Raw genomic sequence first — 27332 nt, 5'->3', positions numbered from 1 at the left:
ATATATAAGCATGAATAAAAGCTATTGAGTCTCGTAAATCTACAATCACATTCGTCACCTTTTCTTAAAAGAATTTAATTTATATATATTGACATGATTTAAGAATTTTTATGTCATTAAAGTATTTTAACATATCATTGTAGTAGGTTATTTTTAACATTATCAATTCTATTTTTCTTTATAATTATTTATAGTTATCTTTTACACACACATATATATATAATAAAATAAAATTTTAAAAATTATATTGTAAAGGTTAAACTCTTCCCAAAATTCATATCGTTCATTCGCTAGATATTCATTATTGTAGAGGCAATTTCGGTGATGTCCAGCTCCACAGACTTACAAAAAATAAATAATAAGTACACAAAGCATATTGTATAAACAGAATTTGAAGAAATAATGCATCCCAAAAAGTGTAAGGTAAAGAGTCTATTCTAATTCAACATTTTATTTGATTTCCACTGTGACAATGAGAAGAAAATATATTGGTTGTTGCCATCACATAGGAGAAACTACATTTACTAGTAAATTTCTAATACTCTCCAATTACATTCCGTCCTTTTCTCTTTATATTCTATGTAAAAAAATATTAACAGAATTTTAAAGGTTAAACGCCGATTAGTTTGTGGTTGAATTATTTGGAAAAAAAAAGATTCTTAATTTGAGTATATAACATAGAAAATAAATTGAAATTATAAAGATTTAAAAAGTATTATTTTATTTTTTTGGAAAAGATGATTAATAGTGTTTTCTGAATAAAGTTAGGCCCCATAAAGTTTTAGTTAAGAGCCATTTCTCCTAATTTAATTTGGGCCGGTCAACATCTTAGGTTAGGCAGATCCTTGAAAGGCTGGTCCTGCATTGGACTGGGCTTCAAAAGTCTTTAGGCTATGAATGCAATGATATGCTTTAAAAGTCTTTAGGCTATGAATGCAATGATATTTGGGTCATTCACACAAATGTTTCTATCTTGGGGTAATTTTAATTTTTGAAAATCAATTATACTTAGTATTATAATTATGAATATTATTATAGTTTACCTAATTACTATTCATACCTAAGGAGCGACAACCTTTATCAAAAAATCACATTGTATATATTACAATGTATATTGAGGTCAATTTTTGGTTTAATAAATATATATACAAGTATTGACATCTTTTAACACGTTAAAAGTTTAATATAATGATTAGGTTGTGAAAATTCCTTGAGGTCATAACTCATGTGTTCTAGCTCTACTAGGGTAGAGCTTTGATGATGTTGCTCAATAGGATGAATCCATTAAGTTCATAATTATATATTGGGTAATTTTTATATTTTTTTACTACAATCATTAACACCCCTTAAAGAACAGAAGTATAAAGCTTTGATGATGTTGCTCAATAGGATGAATCCATTAAGTTCATAATTATATATTGGGTAATTTTTATATTTTTTTACTACAATCATTAACACCCCTTAAAGAACAGAAGTATAAAGCTTTGATGATGTTGCTCAACAGGATAAGTCCAACCATTAACACCCCCTTAAAGAAAAGAAGTGTAGAGCTTTGATGATGTTGCTCAATAGGATGAATCCATTAAGTCCTTCCTGTGGGAAGCAAAGTAGAGACAGTCAGACAGGTAGTAGAGACAGATTCATGATTAAAATTTAACGAGCTTTAATCAAAGTTATCAATTTGAATATATATATATATATTATTGTTCATCAAAAAAATGATTAGTCAATTTAGAAGTCTATTAAAAAATTTGGTGATGAATTCGATTTTGAAGGTCTTGTTTTGATTTCGAAATTAAGTATCAAGGTACCTTAAGAAAAAAAGAAAAAATATATTTATGACTCTATTCAATCCTTCTAACTTAACTTAGTAGCATTCCCAATGTAGTTTTGTAATTTAGTAGACTACACAATATAATTTAATTTTGTTTAGGGGAGAATCTTTGAATTAACACTTGTGTGAACCTCTTTGTATTTGTATTTCGAGTGCATGTAAATTGTATTTGTATTTCGTGTGTAAATTGTATAATATTTCGAAAGTAAATTGTATAAAATTAGATTTCTCCCACGTTAAATGTTTGTGTCTTTTTGTATAGTTATAATTTCCCATCTTTCGATTTGCTTTGTTAACTTACGCATGACTTAAATCTTAAACGTTGTTAGCAAATCTCTTGGTGACAGTAAGATTTCAGTATCGATTAAGTTTTCAGTAAGGAGCAAATTTGTTGTAGTGAAAACTTGTTGCAGTAATATACTTGAAGCAAATGTACTATTTGTCGAAAATGGTCTAGTGAGTGTGAGATTTTACGTTTATTTAATATTATTTTCTGTAAATATATTTGATGCTCGTAACTTCTTAAAATACATTATCGTTAATTATAACTTGATAACTAATTTTTTTCCAATTGATAATATAATATTTCTTATAATATTTAATAAGACATAAGTAGACATATATGAATTATTGTACGTTATGTAACACCACAATTGTTTAGATTTTACATAAGTTCTTATTGATTATATTTTGAAAACTTTTTGAATTGACTGAGTTGTTACACAAACTTATCAAAATTATTCTAGAAATATTAAAATAGAATTAATATTTTGCCTGATTGAGTTTGCTAAATAAACTATCATTTTTATTTGTATAATATTTCATATAATTTTTAATTACAAAATTAAATAGGTCTAAATCAATAATATTGTAGTGATTGTTACGCTTTAGAAGACATCCAAAGTTAAGATAATGTCTTTTCAAAGTTTATTATTTGATAATCTAATTAATTTAAGCTTTGAAATATATGAGAAGACATCCAATTGAAGTGAACTAGACAAATTAGGAAGTAGAAAGTAAATTGCAAATTTATTTATTTATTTAAACCTTTTAAATATAATTACATCAATTGTATTTTTAAAAAATAGTAAAATTTTGAAAATATATGCATAATAATTAGAGCTGTCAAAAAGGGTCAACCCAACCCCACCCGGCCCAAGCTTCGCGGGCCAAGGAATTTGAATGGCTAGGGCGGGTCGGCGCTTCATTTGGAAGGGCCTGAAAACACTCAACCCAACCCAACCCAACCCTAGAAGGGCCGAGGGCTGGGTCGGGCTAGCTCTTCTTTTTTTCTTTTTTCATTTTTTTCTTTTCAAACTTATAGTTCTATAACATTGAGAAAATGAGAAGAATTTCAAATCAAATATGCCAAAAAATGGTGTTGTTTCAATAACACAAGCAAAAAATCTAGTGTAATTAGCATATATCTTGCATATCAAATACACGAACGAGATAAAAAGTGACAAACAAGATGGGAGGGAGGCGAGGACGCGAGATTTGTCTATGTATCCTCGATACATGGAAATCTACTTGGATAGAGTGAATCTAGAACATATTAACCTAATTTTAAGTCAATATATTTCGAGATGTACATGTATCTGGACGTACCAAAATTCGGTAAAATTAAACTAATAATATTACAACATAGTGTGTATTTAGGTAATTAGATTATATACTAGTGAGATTATTATAAGTTAACCCATAAATAAAAAGTTTTGGCCCATAGGCTGACCCCGACCTGGCCCCAATCAAGCCTCAAGGGCTAATGACTTATATGGGTCGGGCTTATAAGCCCTAGTTATAAATGAGCTTGAAAAATCATATTTCAACCCTATCCCAATAACGGGTTGGGTTGGGCCGGCCCCATGGGCTAAGCCCCTTTTGACAGCTCTACTAATAATTGATAAAAAATGGACAACAAATTATTAAGAAAATTTCAATTAATAAAAACAATAAATACATAATTCTTTTTAATATATATTTGTTGTTAAACTATAGTAGCTCTTTTTTTTTGCTTTGTAAAAATAAATAAATATATTACCTGTATTAGAACCCTAATTGTACTCTTTCGCCTCCGTGTTTTGCTCTTCCCATAAAGGAATCAAACTTGTTCATACTTCATCCATAATTAACTTACTATGCACCATCAATAATGTTGTTTTTCCCAGAGCTTTTATACAAGAATATTCTACTACTCTGTTGTTTTGTTGATAGATCATCATCATCACCAATGCCGAATAACAACGACGATGATAATAATAATAATAGTAATAGTAATAGTAATAGTGCAGAAGAAGAATTGCACGAAGTAGGTAGCAATCGTCCGGCATGTGCTTCGTGCAAGCATCAAAGAAAGAAGTGTATTGTAGGGGACTGCGTTATGTGGCGCCACTTTCCAGCTAGCAAGATGGATGAATTTCTTGGAGTTCACAAGGTTTTTGGTATATCTAATGTTACAAAGAAGATTAAGAGCTTTGATGATGTTGCTCAACAGGATGAATCCATCAAGTCTTTCTTGTGGGAAGCAAAGTTGTGGCAGGTACTACATGCTCACTCATGATTTAAAGTAGTTTATCAATTTGAATATATATTATTGTTCATACAATTACTCAATTTAGAGGTCTGGTTAAAATTTAAACTTGATGATGAATTCAATTTTGAAGTTCTTGTTTTGAGTTGGAAATTTAGTATTTGTTGAAACTTTAGTGGGTTTTTACCATATCTGTATATCCAGCTCTAGTGGATTTAAATATCAGAGGTGCAGCCGATAGAGCCACAGAGAATAAAAGAATGTCTCCCGCTAGAAAACCTTTTTATGTTAGGAAAAGGTTTATAAGTTATAACCTAGGAAACTATTCATTTCTTTTAATTTAGTAGCATTCAGAATATAGTATGCTAGAGAATTTTGTTGACATAAGTATTATGTTAACAACTCTTTATAGTAAGCTAGAGAATTTTGTTTAGATGGAGAATTTGTGAGACAGAAGTATTATGTTTCGTTGTATTCCGATCGAGTATATTGTGTGAGGTTTTTCTCTCTATCTTGTACTAACTAGGTCGATTGGTAAATGTTTGTCTTTTGGTATATTTGTTGTTTGTCTTCTTACTCAGAGGTTTGAGCTTCCACATGACACCTCTCGATGACAGGAAGATCCAGTTCACGGGCCGTTAGGGGAATACAAGAAGTTGGAAAAACAACTTATGGAGGAACAAAGGAATAAACAACTTCAAATAGTTCAATTGCCAGATGTAGCCCAGGTTCCAATAACAACATCAGAGAGTACCACTAGGTATGTGCACGTGCCCCCTTTGGCAGTAGATCATAAAAATATGGTGGTACCAAGAGAAAATGGTGCAAATAATACTAATCATAATCAGCAAGATTATAACATGCTGAACTCAAGTGTACCGAATTATGCTAATCATTTGCAATGGCATGGACAAGGTGGAGAAATTCAAGGAATTACTAGTAATGGTCTTAATATTGGTGATGGCAACAATATGTTTGGATATGGTAATTTACCATATCATCTTAACAGACCAATCGAACAAATTCGAAATGGTTATATACCAAGATTTCCAGGAACTGTTCATCATCAAGCTACTTACAATAACGGTGGACATGTTCAATTACATCAACAAAGATTTCCATACAACAATGTTGATTTGGGCCATGAAAGAAGAAGAAAGGACCAAAGTGATCAATTTGTGAATCCAAATTTTAGTGGTAGACATGTACGAGGAAGGGGAATTGGGTCAATGATTAGACATAGTCCAATTATATCAAATTGTAGTTCTGGTCCTAATATTGACTCGATTATTGTTAATGCTATGAGGACAATGGCGAATCATAGTGTTAATGGAAGACATGTCGAAGATGGAAGAAATCAAAGAGCACAAGATGTTGCAACAGTTCTTCAAGACTTCACTAACTATAACCCCAATGATTTACCAGGTAAATGTTTTTTAAGTTATATAGTGTAACTATACACCACCATCAGATTATTTTTGCCTGACAAAGTCAAACTCAATCCGTCCCAATTATTGTCTTATAAACCCATTATGGCCCATTCGGTTTTGGGTTGGATTGGGTCTTGACCCGATTATTGTCTTAACCCATTATGGCCCATCCAAATTTGATCCAACACACCTAATTGCCACTCCTAGACTAGTAGGTAACATACTTATTTTAAAATTTTAGATTGTACAATTAAATATAGCTTACCTCTACATAGATTTAGATGACTTGGATGGTGTATAAAGATTAACTAGTTTTTTTCTCAATTTTTCATCGCCGAGTAATATAAGTGCTAATATCATATTACTAGATGCGAAATTTTCAAGATTATGATGCTTCCAATGTTCTAATTTTTAACCATAACGTATATCTAATATAATCATTTTTTTGTTCTCTATATTTGAAGGTGAACATAAGCAACGAGATTTGGATAATAGAGATCATTCAGCCTCCAAATAGCACATTTTACATTATTTCCAACGTAGTTGCTAATGATATAAGGGGGAAAAGGTGGTAATTACAGATTCCTCCTCCATTATTCATTTGTAAGTTTTCCTAAAAGTCGTACCTATTTTGTCCGATATTTTTTTAAAGTATTTTATTATCAAATAGAATTTTACAGCTAAAAAAAAAATCATTGTGACTAGATCAAACATAACTAATAACCTTCAATTTCCTAATCATCTGTCGACAACTTGGATATATGGTAGTTCAAGATAGTCAAGTATTTAGTTAATTTCACTTTGAGACCGCCTCTGAAATATACATCTTGAATTATTCTCTTCATTCACGTACCGATACTTATCTTCTTTTGCGTTGAAAATAATTTGGTTCCTCTCTTGCCACATATGATAATGCAGCCGGTTAATTAAGGATATATTGTTATTATAGCACTATTCTCATTATATTGATCCACTGTCAATATAAGTTATTAGTATCATGCTTTTGCTTGTCGTGTCTGATCTAGCCATTATAGTAACTTGTTCCACACAGATGAAAACGATTTATTATTCGATTCATACAAAGGGCATGCATACTATATTAACATTCATTCCAATCATCCTACTTTTCATGTATAACCTTCCGTGAGCAACCAACTTCACAATAAACAACTATTTTGGGAATCTTCCATCATACTCAATTAGTTCATTTTTTTCACGGAAAATTAGTGCAATCTTTGGAATTGATCTTCTATGTAATTAACAAGCATCTTCTACCTACTCCTTAGCTTTGAAATTCTTCTTGATAAGCCTTTGAAAGTTTTCTTGATAAGCCGAGATGATTGTTTTGTTCGATATTATTAAGTTTTTGATCAAATCATAATTATCTATTTTTGTAATAGTGAAGAAAAAAATAGTCTTAAGAACTGCCTTACAACATAATTTTTCATTTTATTAGTTAAATTTAGGCCAGTTCAATTTATCATCGAATAAGGGCGTCTCAATAAAATTAGTGGCCTAAAACCAAAGACATGGACAAAATTATTAGTATTAATTTTGGATATTTTTTTTGTTCTTGTGTACTATTTGTTGTTAGTCTATATTCTTAAGCGTAACTTCAAATTATAATATTATTATTTATAAACGTAAGGATTAGTTAACTTCACATATTATTATTTATAAACGTAAAGATTAGATTTAGTTAATAAGAGATTAGACATTGTTTGCAATATATCACGTTGAATTTTAATGTAAAAAGTTTATTTATTAATAATGAAGATTTGAGTTGTTCAATTCAAAGTACTAAAATATTTTAAATAAAAAGTAGATAATTACTCTTCTTATATATATATATATATATTTGTAATGTTCGATATTGTTTCACCTATAACTAAAATCATAAAATTCACTATTAAAATTTTTTGAATCTCAAAATTTTGAGGCCTAAAGCAAACATTTTACTAGTCTTACCTTGAACCACCCTTGCCATCGAGATAAGATTACACCCACTATCTTGATTTGAAGTATGTATACCAACTTAAATAATTTTCAAATATACATCTCTTTTTTAGAAGTTGAATATATTTGCAGCTAAGTTTACACAAATAAATGTGGGCACAATAGTTTGGCGACCATGTGTGATGTGTCGTGCCTTTGGGGTTCATATTTTCCACCATGTTTGTGTTAGGAGGGTTTGCCTAATGTTACCTGTTGCAGTCTTACAAATAAATAATAATCCACAGAAAAGACAATTTTATATATATATATATATATATATATGAAAAAATTATAGAAATCTCACCTTATAGTTTACTTATTACCATTATTCCCTATAAGTTTTACAAATCTCCAAAATCCCTCATTTTCGAGCATTAGATTAGTGTATCAGCGCTTATATTATTGTATCTCGCGCATCAGATTAATGTATCAACGCTTATATTATTGTATCTCGCGCATCAGATTAATGTATCAACGCTTATATTATTGTATCTCGCGCATCAGATTAATGTATCAACGCTTATATTATTGTATCTCGCGCATCAGATTAATGTATCAACGCTTATATTATTGTATCTCGCGCATCAGATTAATGTATCAACGCTTATATTATTGTATCTCGCGCATCAGATTAATGTATCAACGCTTATATTATTGTATCTCGCGCATCAGATTAATGTATCAGCGCTTATATTATTATATCAGTTTGAGGAATTTTTGTAATTATAAACTTTTAAGGGATAAATTGTAATTTTGCCTTAAAAGTATGTGATTTCTATAATTTACCCTATATATATTGAAAATTCGCAGCCAAAGAATGTTGCTTTATAAAATTCTTATCATAGTATAATATCAATATTGAATACCCATCATTTCAAAAAGTTAAATTAGTCATTTGAACGTCGATATCTTTTGTTTAAAACCATGTGAAAAAAAGACTATTCTTCATCTAAATTACTCACTCAGTTATCCCAAAAAGAGTACTCAACTCTTTTTCTTTAGCAACTATAAATTTTTTAATTTTCCACTGGCAAAAATAAAAGGTGGTGTATATTTTACATATTTTTAATTTATGACTACAAATTTTAAAAAAAATAATTACTTTCTTAAAATTTATCTCAAATTAAATAATAAATTGAAACGGATGGAACAATAATAATTATCATTGTATATAGATGAACAAATGAGTTGATGTTAGATCCTATTCTTACGACAAGAAGTCAAGCAAATAGAAGTCTAAATTAGCACTTTTTTCTTTTTTTAATTTATTGATGATTCATGATTCATGAACCTTGTTGTTAAATACTAGACTCTATATTAAAGTCAATTGTAAAACAAAATGTCTTGGAAAATTAGATCCTTTTATTGGCCCACCAAATAGACCAAGGAAAGCCTTACGAACCCAGTGAAGTCACATCGATGTGTAGTCTCTAGAACGTCAAATGTGAGTCATCTTGCTCATCCTTTGTGGAAGTTTCTTCTATTGGATCAAATTAACGAATATGTGCCTTCTAATCGCATTGAATTGTAAATATCCCCTTCGGCTATCAAAGAGTGAAGAATCTAATCAAACATACCAAATCGTTTTACTAGTTTAACAGTGTAATCATATGTATCTAAACACGAACTATAATAAAGAATCATAGTCTATAAAAAATTATTGCAGTGTTTTTCAAAGAAAAGATCGCATTAATTTTCACTGAAACTTTATAGGAATTCTCCTTCTTATCAAATAGGAGGAGTCCTTAACTATTGTGTCTTTTTATTTATTAATTTAAAACAATAAAATTATTTATATGATCTCAATTGACCATGGATGACCTGGATCTAATTTCTTCAATATTTTTATTCTTCTAAGATTAGCATGCACTTAAGATTATAATCAAAAGGCAGTGTCGGTTACAAATTCAACTCAATCTAATAACTATGATCTAAATCTCGTATAAAATAAATGAATTTCAAATCTTTTATCATTTTGAGCTATATGTAATCGAAAACGAGGTTTTCACCACTAATATCCACCTCAAAAAAGGCGTCTTCCACGGGCAACAACTTCCCCTTATTCTAAAGTGATCAAATTGCGTCCAATCTTTTTTTTAATACTGACATCAATACTCTTAAACAAAACCAAGTATACATCATTGTACATGTACACAATTAAATAAACTTGAAATATCAACGCAAACAGGGGGTAATTAATTAAACCATGTCACATCCCATCAAGACACCAACCATATAATATAAATTGAAAAAGACTTGCATAATTTTTCACTTGTTTCCTCATACTTTCCTCTTTCTCCACGAGATAAATAAAATTCATAAAAATCCCACGATTAAACGATTACTTTTCTAGTATCCCTTTATGTTAAATACCTCATAAAACTAAACATTTTCCCCAACAAATTAACCAAAATCCCTTCTAATTATAGCTATGGTTCCAACTCCTCAAAGTGATCTACCTCTTAATGAGAATGACTCACAAGAGATGGTATTATATGAAGTTCTTAATGAAGCTAATGCTCTAAACATCCCTTATTTACCCCAAAGAAATCAATTACTTCCAAGAAATACTAATAATCTTCGTCCGTCACAGTGCATAGGCAAGAAATACAGAGGCGTACGACGTCGTCCGTGGGGAAAATACGCTGCCGAAATTCGCGATTCGGCTAGACACGGTGCGAGAGTATGGCTAGGTACGTTTGAAACTGCTGAAGAAGCTGCGTTAGCTTATGATAGGGCGGCTTTTAGAATGCGAGGTGCTAAGGCACTACTTAATTTTCCATCTGAAATAGTGACTGCCTCTGTTTCAGTAGAAAAATTAAGTTTGTGCTCAAATAGTTACACTACCAATAATAATTCAAATTCAAGTTCGAATGAAGTTTCAAGTGGAACGAGTGATGCATTTGAATCAAAAATTTCCAAGGAGTTTTCTCAAGATGTTAAAACAGAGCTGTGCATGGAGAATTTCTTGGTGCTCTAAGCGAATAATGTGTTGGCAAGTAGGGAATATCTCTATCTATGTATTCAGGTGTACGAATCAATTGAACTACTAAAATTTCGCTGTTGTACTTATATTATGGGCTTCTCTATTCTCTTATTTCCTTTTTTGAATTGTTTGCAGCGATGCACGCTATAATCTTGTGTAAAAAGATTGCTTAGGATACTTAGTATGTTTATAAGTTGTAATAGACACATTCTATTTTCTAGTTTTTTTTCTTCTCAAAATTCAAATCAAACGGAATATTATATGTATACCCAAATCTTTTTTCCGGTTTGATTGATAATTTGATATATTACTCATGATAAATAAAAGGAAAAACTTTTCTATCTAATTCGGTAATTATATCAATATAAGGATAAATAAATAAGTGAAAATAATTTTAAAATTTGACCAGTTGAATTATAATCGACTTATCTTAATCGGCCAAGCACCTCACAATCCCAAAGTCCCATCTGTAATGATAATAACACTCGGATTTATATTAGCTCTATAATAATAAAATAATTTTTAATAATTAATACTATACAATAATAAATGCATTTATAATTAATAATTTATAAATACTTTGTAAATTTTTAAATGTAAACACTAAATATGAATAAAAATTAAAGAATTTTTCCGAGCTCATACTTTAAAGGCTAGAGCTGTCTATATTTGTATAATAGAGAAAATATAAAATTTGGTGAGAGCACTTTGCGTATTGGTCAGCAGTCAAAAGACACACGAGAATTGTCTTGAATATAAAGAAAGGATTGAGATGCAATATCTGCCTATTGACTTTGTAATTATCTAAAGTTGTCTCTCGACTCCCCAATGTAACCGCCATATAAAAAATAAATATATTATTTTTTAGAGTTAAAAAAAATTGTTTTAAGAATAGAGACTTAACATAAGTTATACTTTTAATATGATAATATTGACGTAATATATAAATATACTCTTTAACTTGACTTCAGAGGTTGATATTTATGTCTTTCAATTTTCGATGTGCATAAATAATTACTTAATTTTGTATAAATTTAAACAAGTAGACACACACGCTCTACGTGACATAATACACATAGGACGCCACATGGGATGCATATTGACCACATAGGACATATATGTCTACTTGTTTTGTTTTAGATAAGTTTAAGTATCTACTTATACACATTCAAAGTGCGAGAACATATATATAAACTGAAGTCAAGTTAAAGAGTATGATGATTTGTTATGCTTGTTAATGTTGATTTCTCTCTTAGCTTCGTCTCCACTTTTTCTAGACTCCTCACATAATAAAAGATATATATATATATATATATTATTTTTTTTATTTTTTATTTATTTTTTTTGTAATTGCCAAAGGATATTCTTTACAAAAAGGATAAATCTTTCCAAAACAAAGATAACCTTTTTTTAAAATTAAGTTACTTTATAAGCACACCTTGATGACTTTTCGTTTTATAAACTACTCGAGAACAATAGGAATAGAATCATAAAAATATTTGTCACACGTTTACCATAAAGAGAAGAAAGAAAATTAATACTGTATATGTATAAAGACACCAGGACCAAATTAAGCACGTCTAATTTTTCTAATTATAAATTTCAACCGTCTTCCCATCTAGAAAAACATTATACGTAATCAATGAAGTGTGCAATATTTATGTTAGATACCTACCAACTTTTACAGAAGGATCCATATTGCATTTTTCTTGTCAATAAATAAATAACAAGATGGTTAGTCAAGCCTCTTGTCTATATGCGCGATCGGATGTATCATTATCGATGCGAATTTAATTGAATTTATAATTATTTTTAACATGAAATATAAATTTATATATAAAAATTTATTCAAATTGTAATAAATAATAGACATGAATCTATATATAACTTGAAAATGTTTAATACTAAGAATCACAAGAAATTGAACCCACAAAACTTAAAGGAAAAATTATCAAAGTATACACCATTAGTTACGGTATTCTCAATATTTCCCTACCATTTTAAAATAATACGAAAATTCCTTCTTTTCACTCAAAATCCACATTTCCACTCCAAACTCACATTTCTAACTCCTATATTTACTCCTTCAATTTCTCTCTCTTTTCACTCACATAATCAAATCAGTTACCACATTAATCAAAATTTGAATTTCAAGAGGTTTCTTTCTCCAGTCAACTAATTTCAGATTTGTAGGTACTTTCATCTTCTTCAATTTTCTTCTTCGTTTTTTCTTGTTTCATCATTTTGTCTAATACATATGGATGCTCCTTCATTTAGCATGGGGATTACCCAAAATAGTTACACCTAATACTAATCGAATCTTTGATTCTGATAATCTCAAATGGACAAAAAAACAGATCTAAAAGGTTGCAGGATCCTTTAACAATGGCAAATCAAAGTTCAAAGAAGGCAAAAGCGAAAAAGGATGTACCTGCATCATCAAAAGCAAAGGTTGAAAAACAACAACAAAAAAGAGGTAGAAAGGTTTCCCCCGCCATATCTCGATCTACACTATCCAGGGTATGTATTGAACCATGTATTTTAGTATTTATTTATTTTGTTTTAAATTTATGTCTTCCCCTGTTGAACTATTGAATCCACAACATTCATTTGAGGTGAAATTTGTTCAAGATATTATGCAACAAGAAAGCGACAGTTTGTAGCTATTGAAATAATTTTTCTTTACTTACACATTTGATCTGTTTTTATAATGTATCTTCTTTTTTTGTAGTGACTGCGAAATGTTTTTTGTTGTTTTTGTTGAATTTCTGAGTGATGAAATCAACATCCCATCTAATGATTTTCGAAGTGACTATCTTTGCACAAGATATGCAACACGGTTATGAAAGTATGGTCTCAACAAGGCCAAGACGGGATATGTTAGCGAGAATGATGATCCTACAAGGAAAAGAGTGACTACACTCCACCAACAGAAGATGATCTTGTTAATGTAGAATAGATTCTTATGTATCGATTCACCGACAGTTGTTGATGATCTATTGTTTTTAAGATACATTAATTAGTGTTTTTGAGTATTTCTTCCCTTTTAAAGATATTACTTCTAAATGTGAAGAGTTTTTATGTTGAAAATTATTTATTTCGCTTTTCATTTTGTTTTCAATATATTTAATACCTTGTTAAATTTTGTCTCTTATAAGTATAGTGCACATCACTATAGTTGATACTATATTATTAGCAGATACAAGATTTTCCAAAAAATTATTATGTATATGATACACAATTACTTTCAATATAACAAATTTGTATGTATCAACACCTAATACTATATTTTTATACCTGATACAAATTAGTTAATTTTCAATATATTTAGTACCTTTTAACATTATGTCTCTTATAAATTTGGTACAAATGACTATACTTGATACTATATTATAAGCTGATACAAATTTAACAAAAAATATATTATGTATATGATACACATTATTATTTATCATGTTTTCAAAATCACAAATTGATGTATCTCACAAAACCTGATACTATATATTTACAATTGTTACAATCCTCTAAATTTGTATTATATTTAGTACTTTTTAACATTATATCTCTTAACCGATACACATCACAACTCTTATCCGGTACATATCACAACACTCGATACTATATTAACCGATACAAAAAAATTCAAAGAATTAAGTATCAGATTCATTATGTTAAACAAATCAATGCAATGTAATAGTATTTTCAGTACTTATTAGCAATTACAAATACATTAATTACTTAACCAACACAATGTATATTTTAAAAATAACTTTGTATCAAACACAAAACAATACACAATATGTATACCAGATTCATTTTATCAGAAATTAACAATAAAAAAATATAGGCAGAACTGAAAAACGTAACATTTTAATTTATTGAATCAGAAATTAGTAAGCTAAAAGTACTTTTCAATGTAAACATTTGTAACAGTGGAAAGAAATGTTATAATTTGAGAATTGTTAGATCTGAAAAACAAAGTACTCCAAAAAAGTATTGATCAAGATTCTTTCGGGAAGAAAGTACAAGTTCTTCGATTGTGGTCTTCTTGTCCACAGCCACAACAGTTCGTGTTTGATGTTAGTTTTTCATCTGGATTTTCTTCCTTTTACTCCTTGATCTACTGGACATTCTTTTGTATCTTTGTGGCAAGACAACTTCTTTCAAAACACATTTCGGAACTGACCAATCACTTTTGTCTGGCATTGATTCCATTGGAACTGCATAACACACTAATACATAGCTACAATTGTACCAAATATATTTATTATTTAATGTTTATTGTATTATTCCAAAAAAAATTACACTTCAAGATACATTATTATAACTCAGCTCAACGGATCATATATATTCTTAGTTATATATCATACATATTATTACTGTCACCACAATTTTACATGTTTTAGATACATATAAAAAAAATGATACAAAATACACCTATGTACCACAATTACATGTTTCTATTCATTGATACATTAAAAGAACGAAGAGGTATTTCAAACGTATATGATACTTTGTAATTATCAAGCAATGATACACAAATCTAAACATCATACACATACGAAGCAACACCCAATACATAAGATGTAATCTAATTATGAATATAATTTGCAAATAACAGTGTATCATGAATAATATAGTAACAAACAAATTTTAAAAAAAAACAAAGAAAGTTATACAATCTGTGTATCACAAGATTATTTGTTCACAAACCTTTTGTTATAAGATCTTTTAACTCAGCTGCAATGGCGGAAATAAGGTTCACGAATGAAATATTCTCCCCAACCACTATCCCATTACTTCTGTATCACTCGTACCTAACATCACTTTTCCATATTTTGAATGCCTTAACAATATCAAAATATTCATTATGAATCTTCACAAAATTTCGTTGCAATTTTTTTTGAATCAAGCTTCTGCAGTTTTTTGGAAGAACAGAGAGACACAATTTGACAATTTGAAATTTTAATTTCCTAGTTATGTTACTTGTTTGTGAACGACTGATTGTTAGAAGAAAGAAACGTACGCTTGATTTGTGGGATTCAATTATATTTTCTGTTTTTAGTCCCTTATTTAGCACAGTAATCTGATGACAGAAGTGTCCAAATTAATGTATCCTCCCTCATAATTATGTATCCGAAAGGTATAAAAAAGAAGGAATTTTTGTAATTAATGAAAGAGTAGAGATAAGATGTTATTTGTCTATTACACTATGTGATTTGCATAATTTTTACAAACTTAAATTCTAAATTCATCTTGCGATCGAAAAAAAAATGTATTCTCTTATTAAAAATTAGGACTTTCTTTTTTTGGTGATCTAGAGTTAGATCTTAAAACTAAGTCAAAATCACAGGGATGGTGGATGGGTAAGGGCGTAAGGCATAGATATATCTAACACATTATATTACTACTCCTCTGTTCTATTGTTGTTGTCGATTTATCTCTCTTATGCTTATTAGAAAAATAAAATAATAGCAGATATAATTTATTATGCTACTCTTATTTTTTTATTTATTTTTTGGTAACTAACATGATTTTATTAATCACCAGTGAAAACATTACAAAACCATAGCTTAGTCAAAGTCAACTAGCTATCTCCTAACTCATCTCTAACTGGACTATTTCAATTGTGTAGTACATCCTGCTCAAAATTGGAAATTATGAATTAACCTATTTACATCATGTGTTGCTCGAGCACTGCAAGTATAAGCTATCTCCCGGGCAAGGCTTTCGATCTCACGACTTCTCTTCTCAAAAATTCTCGTGTTTCTTTCATTCCATATCGCATGAACTATCTCTGCATTTAGCATTCTAAATATTCTAGCTTGGGCAGATTTTCCTTTCACGAGTGAGGCTCCATTCTAGATGTTGAGTCCATGATTGCGGAGTGATAGAAGGTTGTCCAATCCAATTTAGTAATCTATTCCACAGTTGATTTCCATAAGAACACTTAGCAAATAAGTGATCTCTATCTTCATATGCTACTCTTATTAGATAAAAATAAATTGAAATAATTATCAATTTTATTTTTTTAAAATAATAATTATTTTAGGATAATATTTCCAAACTAAAGTGTAATTAATTCATTTGGGAAAGTGGGAGTATTAGAATTTAAAAAGTAAAAACATAAAAGACTCCTCGAAAATTAATCACTCAGAAAAAGGAAATGGTATTATAAAATCAAGCAGAAAGACTTTGATGATTATTCCAACAAAGTAAATTATCCATTTGTATCCATTTATAAAATTGAATCCGACTTCTCTCCATTACCCTCCAAGGCAATTATGTACATTATATACTTTTGAGCAATACAATTCGCATTTTACTACTTTAATGGTATAAAAATTGTAAGAATAATTGAATCACACTACTGTATACTTTAAACTATATGAATTGTATACTTCAAAAGTATACCACTTAAATATATACTGTATACTCCTATGTATACAAAATACTAACCGTCAATTATGTTCGACAAAGACAAAAGACAATAATATAAAATTTTGCAACTCAATATATGCATGAAACATGAAAGATATATAAAAGAGGTGGTGATTAAAAGCAAGTGGCACATAATTTAATAAAAAATCATGATTCATCCAATAATTAATTCCTATACATATATAATTATACCCAAGAATTTTAATTTCCCTTACCTTGTATCTCCCCTAATTATATTTTGTATCTAAAACTTATTATTTCTTCTATTACAAAGAGGATAATAAACCATCCAAATAATCACTTCCAAGATCCTCAAACTCTAGGATATCCAAGTCATTCAAAAGATCCTCCTCCATGCTTCTCATAATTTTCTTCTCCTTAGGCAATTGATTAATTTCATCCAAATTTTCATTCATGTTCCAATCCCTTGATACCCTTTTTCTTGAATTATATTGACTTGATGATGAAAAGGTCCATTCTTTTTCATTAGGACAATTAGATATTCCCATGGCTTGAGCAACAATTTCATATGGGAAATTTAAATAGGCCTTGGGACCTCTAATTCTCAAAGCCGCCTTATCATAAGCCATAGCAGCTTCTTCAGCAGTATTAAATGTCCCTAGCCAAACCCTAGCTCCTTTTCTTGATGAATCCCTTATCTCAGCCGCGTATTTTCCCCATGGCCTCCTTCTTACCCCTCTATAATGCCGCGTATTATTAATTACCATCTTCTTCTTCTCAACGTTGACAACGTCTTCATCATCTTTATTTGTTGATTCGTCGTTTGAATTTTTGTTGTCTTGAGGAGGAATAATAATTCCATCAAGAATATCTTCCCAAGTTTCAGCTCCCATTGATATCCACCTTCCTAAGCTTGGTAATCTTTCAAGAATTGGAAGTTGTTCCCAATATTGTTCACAACAATATTCATTTGTCACCTTTTGAGAATTTTGATCATTCTTGGATATGAAGTTTGCCCAAACATTCTCTAGAATCTCTTCACATGCTACTTGATCTTGTTGTTGATTATTCTTTTCCACATGAGTAGTCATCTTTAAAGAATGTTTCATATGAAAAAAAAAAATATTTGTTGAAATTAAATTAACTTGAGGACTATTTATAATACAAGAGATAGCACTCTTATCTTATAATATTGTGCAAGGCTAGCTTATTGTTTAATAATGACTAGGAATTAAATAACAGCTCAGCAAATGGTTTAATCCAATTGATGAATTGGAAGACAGTAGGATACTTGTATTACAAATTATGACTAAGCTAAATTCAAGGATGTTACTAGAATTTAGACATGAAGAAAGGAGTTCACTTTACTGTTTTTAATATTTTCTTGTTGAATGCTTTGGTTATGACTAATCGTTTTGTGTGTTGTTAGCTGGAAAAGCTATTTTTTTAATATTTATTTATTGTGAAATTCCCGTTTTTACTAAATGATTAATGAGATAACAAGCAAGTGAAGAGTATGAAAAAACTTGTTCTAGTTGATTTTTTTTCGTTTTTGATCGCAATAAGTCCACATCTAATTTAATTTTCTTAAACTTCTTAGTTAAGGAAGGAATGTTCACATTGAATCCCTAAATTGGTTTTAAAATCCTCCAATAAAACTTTAAAAGAGGTGAAAACTTATGTGTTTATATCAAATCAATAGATGCATGTGTTTGCAGAATACTAAAATTATAGTTAATTCTATTATTATGTTTTCTTACTTCATTAAATCACCGAATCATGTTAATATAGTTTGATGTAAACATTCTGTATGGATAAAATTTTCTCTTCCTCACTTAATTAACCTCAAAGAACTAGAGATACCTTTGACATTTGTTTGCATTGCTGGCTTATCACGATTTTATTTGTGTATCCAGAAAAAAGCCATTTCTTGCGAAATACTCTTCAAAAAATACAAATTAATTGGCGGTTTAGTGGGAAACGAACTTTTTAAGTTTATTCCTACTGCCTTTTTTTCCATGGCTTTAAAGGTTTAAAGGTACTGGTCTTTTTCAAACCATTCCTGCTCAATGTACTAGAACTCTAATTGTATTTCCTTAATTTTTAAGTTAATAGTAAAAAACAAATTGCTATTATCTTTCGTGAGTTTCACACTTTATTTATTGATTATTCTTTTTTTTTCTACTTGAACTATCATACTATTTATGTGTTAAAACATACGTCGAAGCTGATTAGATCAATTATCAGTTGTTCTGTTCTCCTACTTAGATTATTACCATCTACTCAATTAAGTGTGTTTTAGTACATAAATAATATTCAAAAAATAAAATATTTAGTAGGTGATAGTTCAAATAGAGAAAAAGGATACACCTGATAATTGGATATGAAATTAGCTCACAAAAATAGTGATAATTCATATGTATATTTGACGGTTATCTCTTAGTTTTTCAATATTTTGTCACATACCATAAAACTTTTCATTATTTCTATCCCTCATTTATTTCTCTATCTCCGAACATTTTAGAATAAATTTGATTGGCAGATAGTGAGAACGAACACAATGATTTGACTGTTAGGATCTTAATAGACGAGCTGCAAACATACTTTTTATTAATATATATACTTACAGATTGAGTTAAAGAACATAAAATAGGCTTTTGAATTCTGTGATTTTAAATTAAAGATATGTAAAATGTACTAAAATATCATTTAATTTTAATGTGTGAAAGTTGAAACTAAAGAGTTACCCGGAAAAAAAATAAGTTTAAAAATAAATAAAAAATGAACTAAAAAAGAAAATAAATTAAAAGAAAGAAATAATTATCTTTTTAAATAATTGATCGTGTAGATACATGTGTATAGGTAGAATTTAATGTCCAAAGGTGCATCAATCCTAGATATATATATTGAGTGGAGAGTACTCAATATTGTCCAATTATAATCATAATTTATTTTATACAAACTCATGCAATGAATGGATTATCCAATACTACTCCTATTTTTGTGGGACTTCGACATTTCGCCCCCTTAAAATCCGACTTCTTTGTTTAATTGGTCCTCTTCTTCATCTTGGTTCAAAAGAAAGATAATGAATGAAACACGGGATCTCAAAAACAAGCCACACGCTTCTCCTAGGGACGATGAATATTCATTTTTATTTGTTCAGTATTTAAAATAATTTTTTTACTATTTTTTATTATCTTTAACATATCAAGTAAAATAATATTTTTTTTCTATATTTAATTTTCCCTCTATATTAATTACTTATTTTAAAATTATATATTAATCAATATAAATATTATGATAAGATATTTATAAATATTATAATAAAATATTTATACTAATTATTATTTCGAACGTGAAAATATAAAGTGAACGGAGAAAATAAATTCTAACACTTGATGGCAAAGCAAAATATTGAAAAGATGCTATTGCGGCTGTTAACATTCGATGTATTTGATTAATAAAATACTACTAGTTCAATATTAAGTAATTGATAAGAAATGTTTTCACTATTACTATTCATTTTATAACTTTCTTTCGTTAGTACTAGTGTTTTTTTTTCTCCTTATTTTCTTTTCATGTGTAATTGCTTTACTTGGTATTGCTTATATATACTTACAGATCGTGATCATTTTTTCATCTTGGTGGTAGATGGGCGTGTTAGGTTGAATTTCGACGGGATAAAATTGACTAGTTGAGTAAAATGAGTTATAATTTTATCCTTCCGTATTTAAAGTGAGTAATTCAAAATAAGAATGAATAATTAATAATGAGGGAGATTGAGTATCGCAAAGGTCATGACAAGATCTATCCTCCTTTTACCTATCTGGTCTATTATTTTTTATTTTAGCTAGTCAATTTTAAATAATTTTCTATAATGATATTTTTTAAAAAAAAAAAATAGTCATGTTCAAACGGGAATTTAATTTTTTGTATATATCATCCTCAATGTACATATTTGATTGAATCTATTCCAGAACTTCCCCCAAAAATAAAAAGGACGTAAGAGATATTTTTCATGTAAAGAAGTCAAGCTAAAAATTAAGGAGAAGAGAACCATAGCAACAATAAATAATATGATAATATAATGTAAGGACAACAATAAATAATAATAAAATTTAAAAATGAGTTAGGTAGAGTATAATGATAACATAACAGTATTGATAAAGAAAATTAGATGCGACCTTCATATTTTTTCTATCTAGGAACATGTCCTGTTTAATCATCTATCTCCAATACAAATTCAAAAGGTTAAATTCACAAATATCAGTTTTATTATATGTCAAAATCTCTTTAATTGTAATACATCTACTAGCTAAGTTTTTCTCGAAAGAACCAATACTGGACTTGACTATAACCCATTGTATATGCAGTACTTTAACATGAGTTTAGACTTTTTTAACATAAAGTTAATTAGACATCAATGGTATAAAAAAATAAAATAAAAAAACCAAACAAAGGTCCACTTTAATTACTGCACCTACACAAAATAAGTATATATTACACACAATTCCACTCAAAGTCCAATTTGTGTCACCTCTTTTATTTTTATACTGTCTTTCAACGATTGGACCAAAAATGAGATGTTCTTGTCATGTCATGTTTCTTCGATATTCTCCAATATTGTTATTTCTTATTTTCATCAGCATCATCAGTAGTAACATTAAAGGTGAAACTGGACCATTAACAAAAAAGAATGTGTTAATTAAGCCCTTCAATAATACCATTTCAGCTATCTTTGTCTTTGGAGACTCCACAGTTGACCCTGGCAACAACAACTGCAGAGCCACTGTTACAAAGAGCAATTTTCCTCCCTATGGAAGGGACTTTGTCAACCACATTCCCACAGGAAGATTCACCAATGGCCGCCTCGTCACTGATATGATGGGTACATTTGTTCTAACTGTTATCCTTTTATTTCAATTTATATGATTAGACATCAAATTTAAAACAAGTTATACGTACATATTATTGTGCTTGTAAATTAATCTTCTGATTAAGAAGAGAAAATTAGAATTTTAAAGTTATATAAGTGTGACATTCTAATTTGGACAGACTAAAAAATAAAAGTGTGACACATAAAATGTATACAAGGGTCACAAGAAAGAAAAGAAAGAACAAAAAAACAAAAATGTTGGTGTTTTTATTTATTATTATTATTATTATTATCTTTTGTTTTTAATAACGTAACCATGTTGTTTTTGTGTTGTATGGAACAGCTTCATATATAGGACTCAAAGAATTCGTGCCACCATATTTGGATCCAATACTTAGCTTGGAGGAGCTGATGACTGGCGTTAGTTTCGCCTCCGGTGGCTCTGGCTTAGACCCTCTCACCGCTCAAATAAGCGTATCTCTCTCTCAATGAATTCTACATTATCGTGATTTACTTTAAGTTATATATAACTTATATATACTGACCGTATCGAAAATTCTACTATATAGATTTATATCAATTTATTGCACTAGTTTAGATGACCAACTGATAATTATTCGAACAGTATATAAAAGTTAAACGCTTAGATTTATGATCAGCTTTAAATTTATAACAGGGGGTAATCAACACGTAATCAAAATTGTGCATAATAACAAGACAAAATTTAGTACTAGTACAAATTAATAATTAGTGCAAAATACACACATCACACATGCACCGGCTTTTACTTTCTTAAGCAAATTGCTCTATCACACATTTTTAAATAAATTTTTATTTAGAGGTTTATTTTTTATAAAAATTACCTTAGTAATGTAATTATATAATACTAAGGATAATATGGGAAGAAAAATTCAATAAAATTTTCTCAATTTACTAAAATGGACAGGTTAAATAAAACATCTATTTTAGACAAGTAAAATAAGAACATTTTAAGTAGCTTTCGAGTGAGGTCTATTAAATGCATCAACAAATAAATGTAACAGATCAGGTTTAATTTATATTAGTTCTTTCTTTTCTTTAACATTAATGAGTCTAGTAGAAAACAGTAGTAATTTGGTTTTACTATATATTTTCCAGGCGTTACAATTTTGAATGTAAACTTTAGCAGTTAATATAATCAAGCTGTTCTTTTTCCTACAAGTACTGTTTTGACATTGGTAAGATTATATACACATAGCAGGAGTTATGTTGCACACTGACAGAGCTAGAAATTTCAATAACGAAATTCACCAAAAAATCAAACATAATTCAATAATGAGTAAAATGATTCTCGAAATTTGTTTAAGACTTTTATTTGTCCATAAATTTATATTGACAAATATATATATATTTGTGGCAGGGCGTAATTCCATTGGAACAGCAGCTAGAATATTTTAAAGAGTACAAAATAAGAGTTGAAAATGAGATTGGGGAAGAAAAAACAAAATTGTTAATAAGTAAAGCAATGTTCCTTATAAGTGCTGGCACAAATGATTTTGTTATCAATTATTTTAACACCCAATTGAGAAGACACTCTTACACACTCCCTGACTACCAGCAGTTTTTGCTACAACTAACTCAACAGTTTCTCAAGGTAATGTCTCTTTCAACTAAATTTTTTAAATAAATCATGTTCTATATATACTACTCACTATATCAAAAAAATATTTTAATGATCGAGTTACTTATAAATAATTTTTATAACAAGTATTAACTTGTGATAAATAAAAATAGTCATTATTAGTCTGTTACACACGCATATTAAAGTGTTAAAAATTCACATAACACTTTGTCATGTGTTCAGATTCTCAACTGAAACATATTATAATTTTATTGTCTAAATGAAATTTATTAAAATTGGGTTTAACGATTGTAGAATGTATTTCTCCCTAGATTATATCACTCCACATCAATTTATTATGAAGCATCATATCATTGTATTAAATGTGTGTTTGGTACGAAGGAAAGTATGTCTTTCATGAAAAATGTCTTTTCTTTGTAAAGAAAATTTAAGTAGTTTTCTTACTTATTTTCTTGATTTCTCATCCTGAGTATATATATTTTCAATGTTGAATTGATTTAGGATTTAATGGCTGAAGGAGCTCGAGTCATCGGAATAGTAGGGTTACCGCCAATGGGGTGTTTACCGGTGGTGATCACCATGAAGACGGCCGGCAGCCCATTGCAACCACGTCAATGTATTGATTCATATTCCGACGTAGGAAAAGAGTATAATCAGCTTCTTCAAAATATGTTAAAAAATATGATTACTTATGGAACAAAAATAATATATGCTGATATATACAATCCTTTCTATGACATGGTACAAAATCCCAACAAGTATGGTGAGTGACCAAAATTTAATTCTTCTTTTTTTTGTTTAAGTAAATTATTTTTTTCTGATTAATTAATAAATGTATTTATCTTACCATTTTTATAGGTTTTAATAACGTCTACTCTGGTTGTTGTGGAACTGGGCTTTTCGAGCTTGCACTTTTGTGCAATCCAAATTCACTTGTTTGCATTAATGCTTCGGAATATATTTTCTGGGACGCAGTCCATCCAACTCAAGCTACGTATTATAATTTGTTCAATTCTCTGCGTCCCACCGTTGATGTTATGCTTAAGTTATAAAAAAGTATTTCGTTGTGGGGTAGATGTGTTTGATGATTAATTGGATATTGTCTTTTATGAAATATTTTATGTTGGATTTAAGTAAGATGTGAATTGAGATTTTGATTTACTATTCTGAATACAGATCTAACTGAATAGGTAAGATATAAGCTTTATCCTATTGTTAGATGGAATATTTTTTTTTTTTTCAAAACATAAACGGAAACTCAGAAGTCAGAACAATAATTATTTTTCAACTATAAAGACTTAAAAACTAGGCTAAACACATATGCAGCCCCTTAAACTTGTCCTTAAATTTTATTTTAGCACTCCAACTCAACTTTGTTCCATTTTAATCCTTCAGGTACCATTTAAACACAAAATTACCCAACTTGAGGGAAGCCCATTCTCTGAAAAAAGCCCGAGTGTAATAATTGGATGATTTAATTTATACTTTTTATATTTTTCATGATAAAGTGAAATTATTCAAACTCTTAATTTATGTTTCTTGGATTAAATTTCGAGTACATTATTATATTGACATCCAAAAACTAAAGTCACAAGGTCGATAGCCTAGGTAATTGACCTCCATTAGGTCGGCTCAAGAGGTCGATCCTATATTGTAATTTGTGGCAAGGCTTGCGTTCGCACAATTCCTACTTCTAAAACAAACTAAAGCAATTAATAATATTCTTGTAAGTAAAAAGTACACATTTTAAAAAACTGATAATTGAAGGAAACCACACGTTCGAAAGTTTCCAATAGCATAAGCTAACTTCCCTACATGCTAATTAATCTCGAATAATTAAGGCACAAAGCATAGAAGAAAACATGACTACAAACTATTGGTAGGAAACAAGTAACAATAATTAACAAAATGATTAAAAAGAAAAAGATGATTATTAGTCGAGTAAATCAACATTAATAGCTTTAAGAGCTTCATTAGCCATAATCTTATGCATTTTCTCAGAAGGATGAACAGCGTCCCAGAACACAAACTTTGTTCGATCACCACAAGTTTTCAACCCCTTACAACTCTCTCCATACTCTACTGTTCCTGTCCCACAACACCCCTTACTTGTCTCTGTAAAACCTGTTCCATTATATTTATAATTCATTAGCAACATATATAATATCCATATAAAATTATACCAAATATATTTTCTTGAAAAATATTTTTTTTGTTTACTTATCAAATATCATAATATATGTGAGATAATAATGACTGAAACATATTTTTTGGAATACAAAAAGTAGATGTGACAAATAGGCAGATTGAGCTGAATTTAGACAGGTCAAAATGAGTTGAGTTAATAAATCGATGGGTTATTGATCCGTCCAAAAATTATTGGGTGGGTCAAGACCTAACTCACTCAATTCTTACTAAGTTTTAATTGTTTATTTTTTCTTTCATGATTTTTAGTATCTAGTAAAAATGATTTTATGATATATATTGTTACCTCTGACTAAGAACAATAAACGTAGATTTCTTACCGAATTTTTGGGGATTTTGGACAGCTTCCAGAATGATGCTATAGATGTCAATGTAGGCAACTTTAATCCCAAATAATCTTTTAAGAGCTTGCAATTCTCTTTTGATTTTGAGATTGAAAGTGAAAGCAACTTTGTTCAAATCATCATCGCATTTGGTTTCATCATCTCGAATGGTTCTAATAAGTGGTTCACACCCAAGAGGAGGAACTCCAACCACTGCTAATCTTCTTGCTCCTTGACTATGAATTATCTGTTGAAAATAGAAAAATTTACTATCAATTTATATAATTTAAATTCGTAAGTGTTAAGCCATTCTAAATTTATAATAAGTGTGTAGGTAACTATTGAAATTTTTCTAAGGGGGCGGATATACTAAATTAGGTTCAATAAACAAACTGCATGGTTGATTTTGTTTTCACGGTATGTTATGTTTTTGGAAATAACTGTTGAAATTTTACAAAGGGGAGCGGATATATATACTAAATTATATTTTGGTAAAACTTTAATTAGAAAATGAATTGAAAGGGAAGTACCGTATTAAATATAATTTCCAAGAGAACACACTTCTTTTTATATGCCTTACGTACCCCACGCTTTGAATCATTAGTGGGACTAGGCAGCTGGAACAGGTAACGTATGTACGTACAAGTCATTTTAATTCCACCAACCAAACTTTGCTGAATTTAATTATTATCATTAATTCAAATAGAATATCAACAAGTTTGGTTGCATATAATTGAATTGGTTTTGGATCCTACCCCAACAATGGTGAATCTTTTTACTAAAAAAATAATAATCTAGAAAAGGGGAAATAATGTGTGTAATTGCATTTCAGACTGTGGTCCAACGGTCAATGAAATATCTAAATTTTGATAGATCAAATTATAAATTACTTTATACTTATGTTGATGAACAAATAATAGTATGTGGTGAAAGAATTGAGATTTATATAACGTGTCGGACATCGATAAAAAAAAAAGAGAGGGGGGGGGGGGGGGAGCCCAGTGCACAAAGTGCATTAGCAAGGTCCGAGGAAGGGCAATGTAGACAGCCTACCCTAATGCAAGCATTAGTGACTGCCTCCACAGCTTGAACCCGTGACCTATAGGTCACACGGAAACAACTTTACG

At 29.4% G+C, this 27332-nt stretch overlaps 3 protein-coding genes across 3 annotated transcripts in view; 1 reads left to right on the top strand and 2 right to left on the bottom strand.

The window, feature by feature from the left end:
* Positions 1 to 10069: 10069 nt before the first annotated feature.
* On the top strand, positions 10070 to 10995 carry LOC102580067 (pathogenesis-related genes transcriptional activator PTI5). Its single transcript, XM_006367134.2, has one exon. The coding sequence runs from the start codon at positions 10221 to 10223 to the stop codon at positions 10767 to 10769; it is 549 nt and encodes a 182-aa protein (XP_006367196.1). The 5' UTR covers positions 10070 to 10220; the 3' UTR covers positions 10770 to 10995.
* A 6277-nt stretch (positions 10996 to 17272) lies between these two features.
* Positions 17273 to 18270, bottom strand: LOC107058986 (ethylene-responsive transcription factor ERF091). Its single transcript, XM_015305299.1, has one exon. It carries the CDS (start codon positions 18266 to 18268, stop codon positions 17483 to 17485), a length of 786 nt encoding a protein of 261 aa, XP_015160785.1. The 5' UTR covers positions 18269 to 18270; the 3' UTR covers positions 17273 to 17482.
* Positions 18271 to 25438: 7168 nt separating this feature from the next.
* Positions 25439 to 27332, bottom strand: part of LOC102579748 (GDSL esterase/lipase At5g45950) — a 3430-nt gene continuing 1536 nt past the window's right edge. The window contains exons 4-5 of the mRNA XM_006367133.2: positions 26203 to 26452; positions 25439 to 25801 (exon numbers count right to left, since the gene is read on the bottom strand). Coding sequence (XP_006367195.1) covers positions 25611 to 25801; positions 26203 to 26452 — 441 coding nt within the window. The 3' untranslated portion in view covers positions 25439 to 25610. The remainder of the gene's footprint in view (positions 25802 to 26202; positions 26453 to 27332) is intronic.

Source organism: Solanum tuberosum, unplaced genomic scaffold (genome assembly GCF_000226075.1).
Source record: "Solanum tuberosum cultivar DM 1-3 516 R44 unplaced genomic scaffold, SolTub_3.0 scf00746, whole genome shotgun sequence".
Taxonomy (NCBI): Eukaryota; Viridiplantae; Streptophyta; class Magnoliopsida; order Solanales; family Solanaceae; genus Solanum; species Solanum tuberosum.
The sequence above is the reverse complement of the archived record's forward strand: the minus strand, read 5'-3'. Positions and strand labels throughout refer to the sequence as shown.

Excerpts from the sequence above, each read along its gene's own strand:
- LOC102580067 (XM_006367134.2), top strand. The coding sequence starts at position 10,221 with ATGGTTCCAACTCCTCAAAGTGATCTACCTCTTAATGAGAATGACTCA.
- LOC107058986 (XM_015305299.1), bottom strand. The coding sequence starts at position 18,268 with ATGACTACTCATGTGGAAAAGAATAATCAACAACAAGATCAAGTAGCA.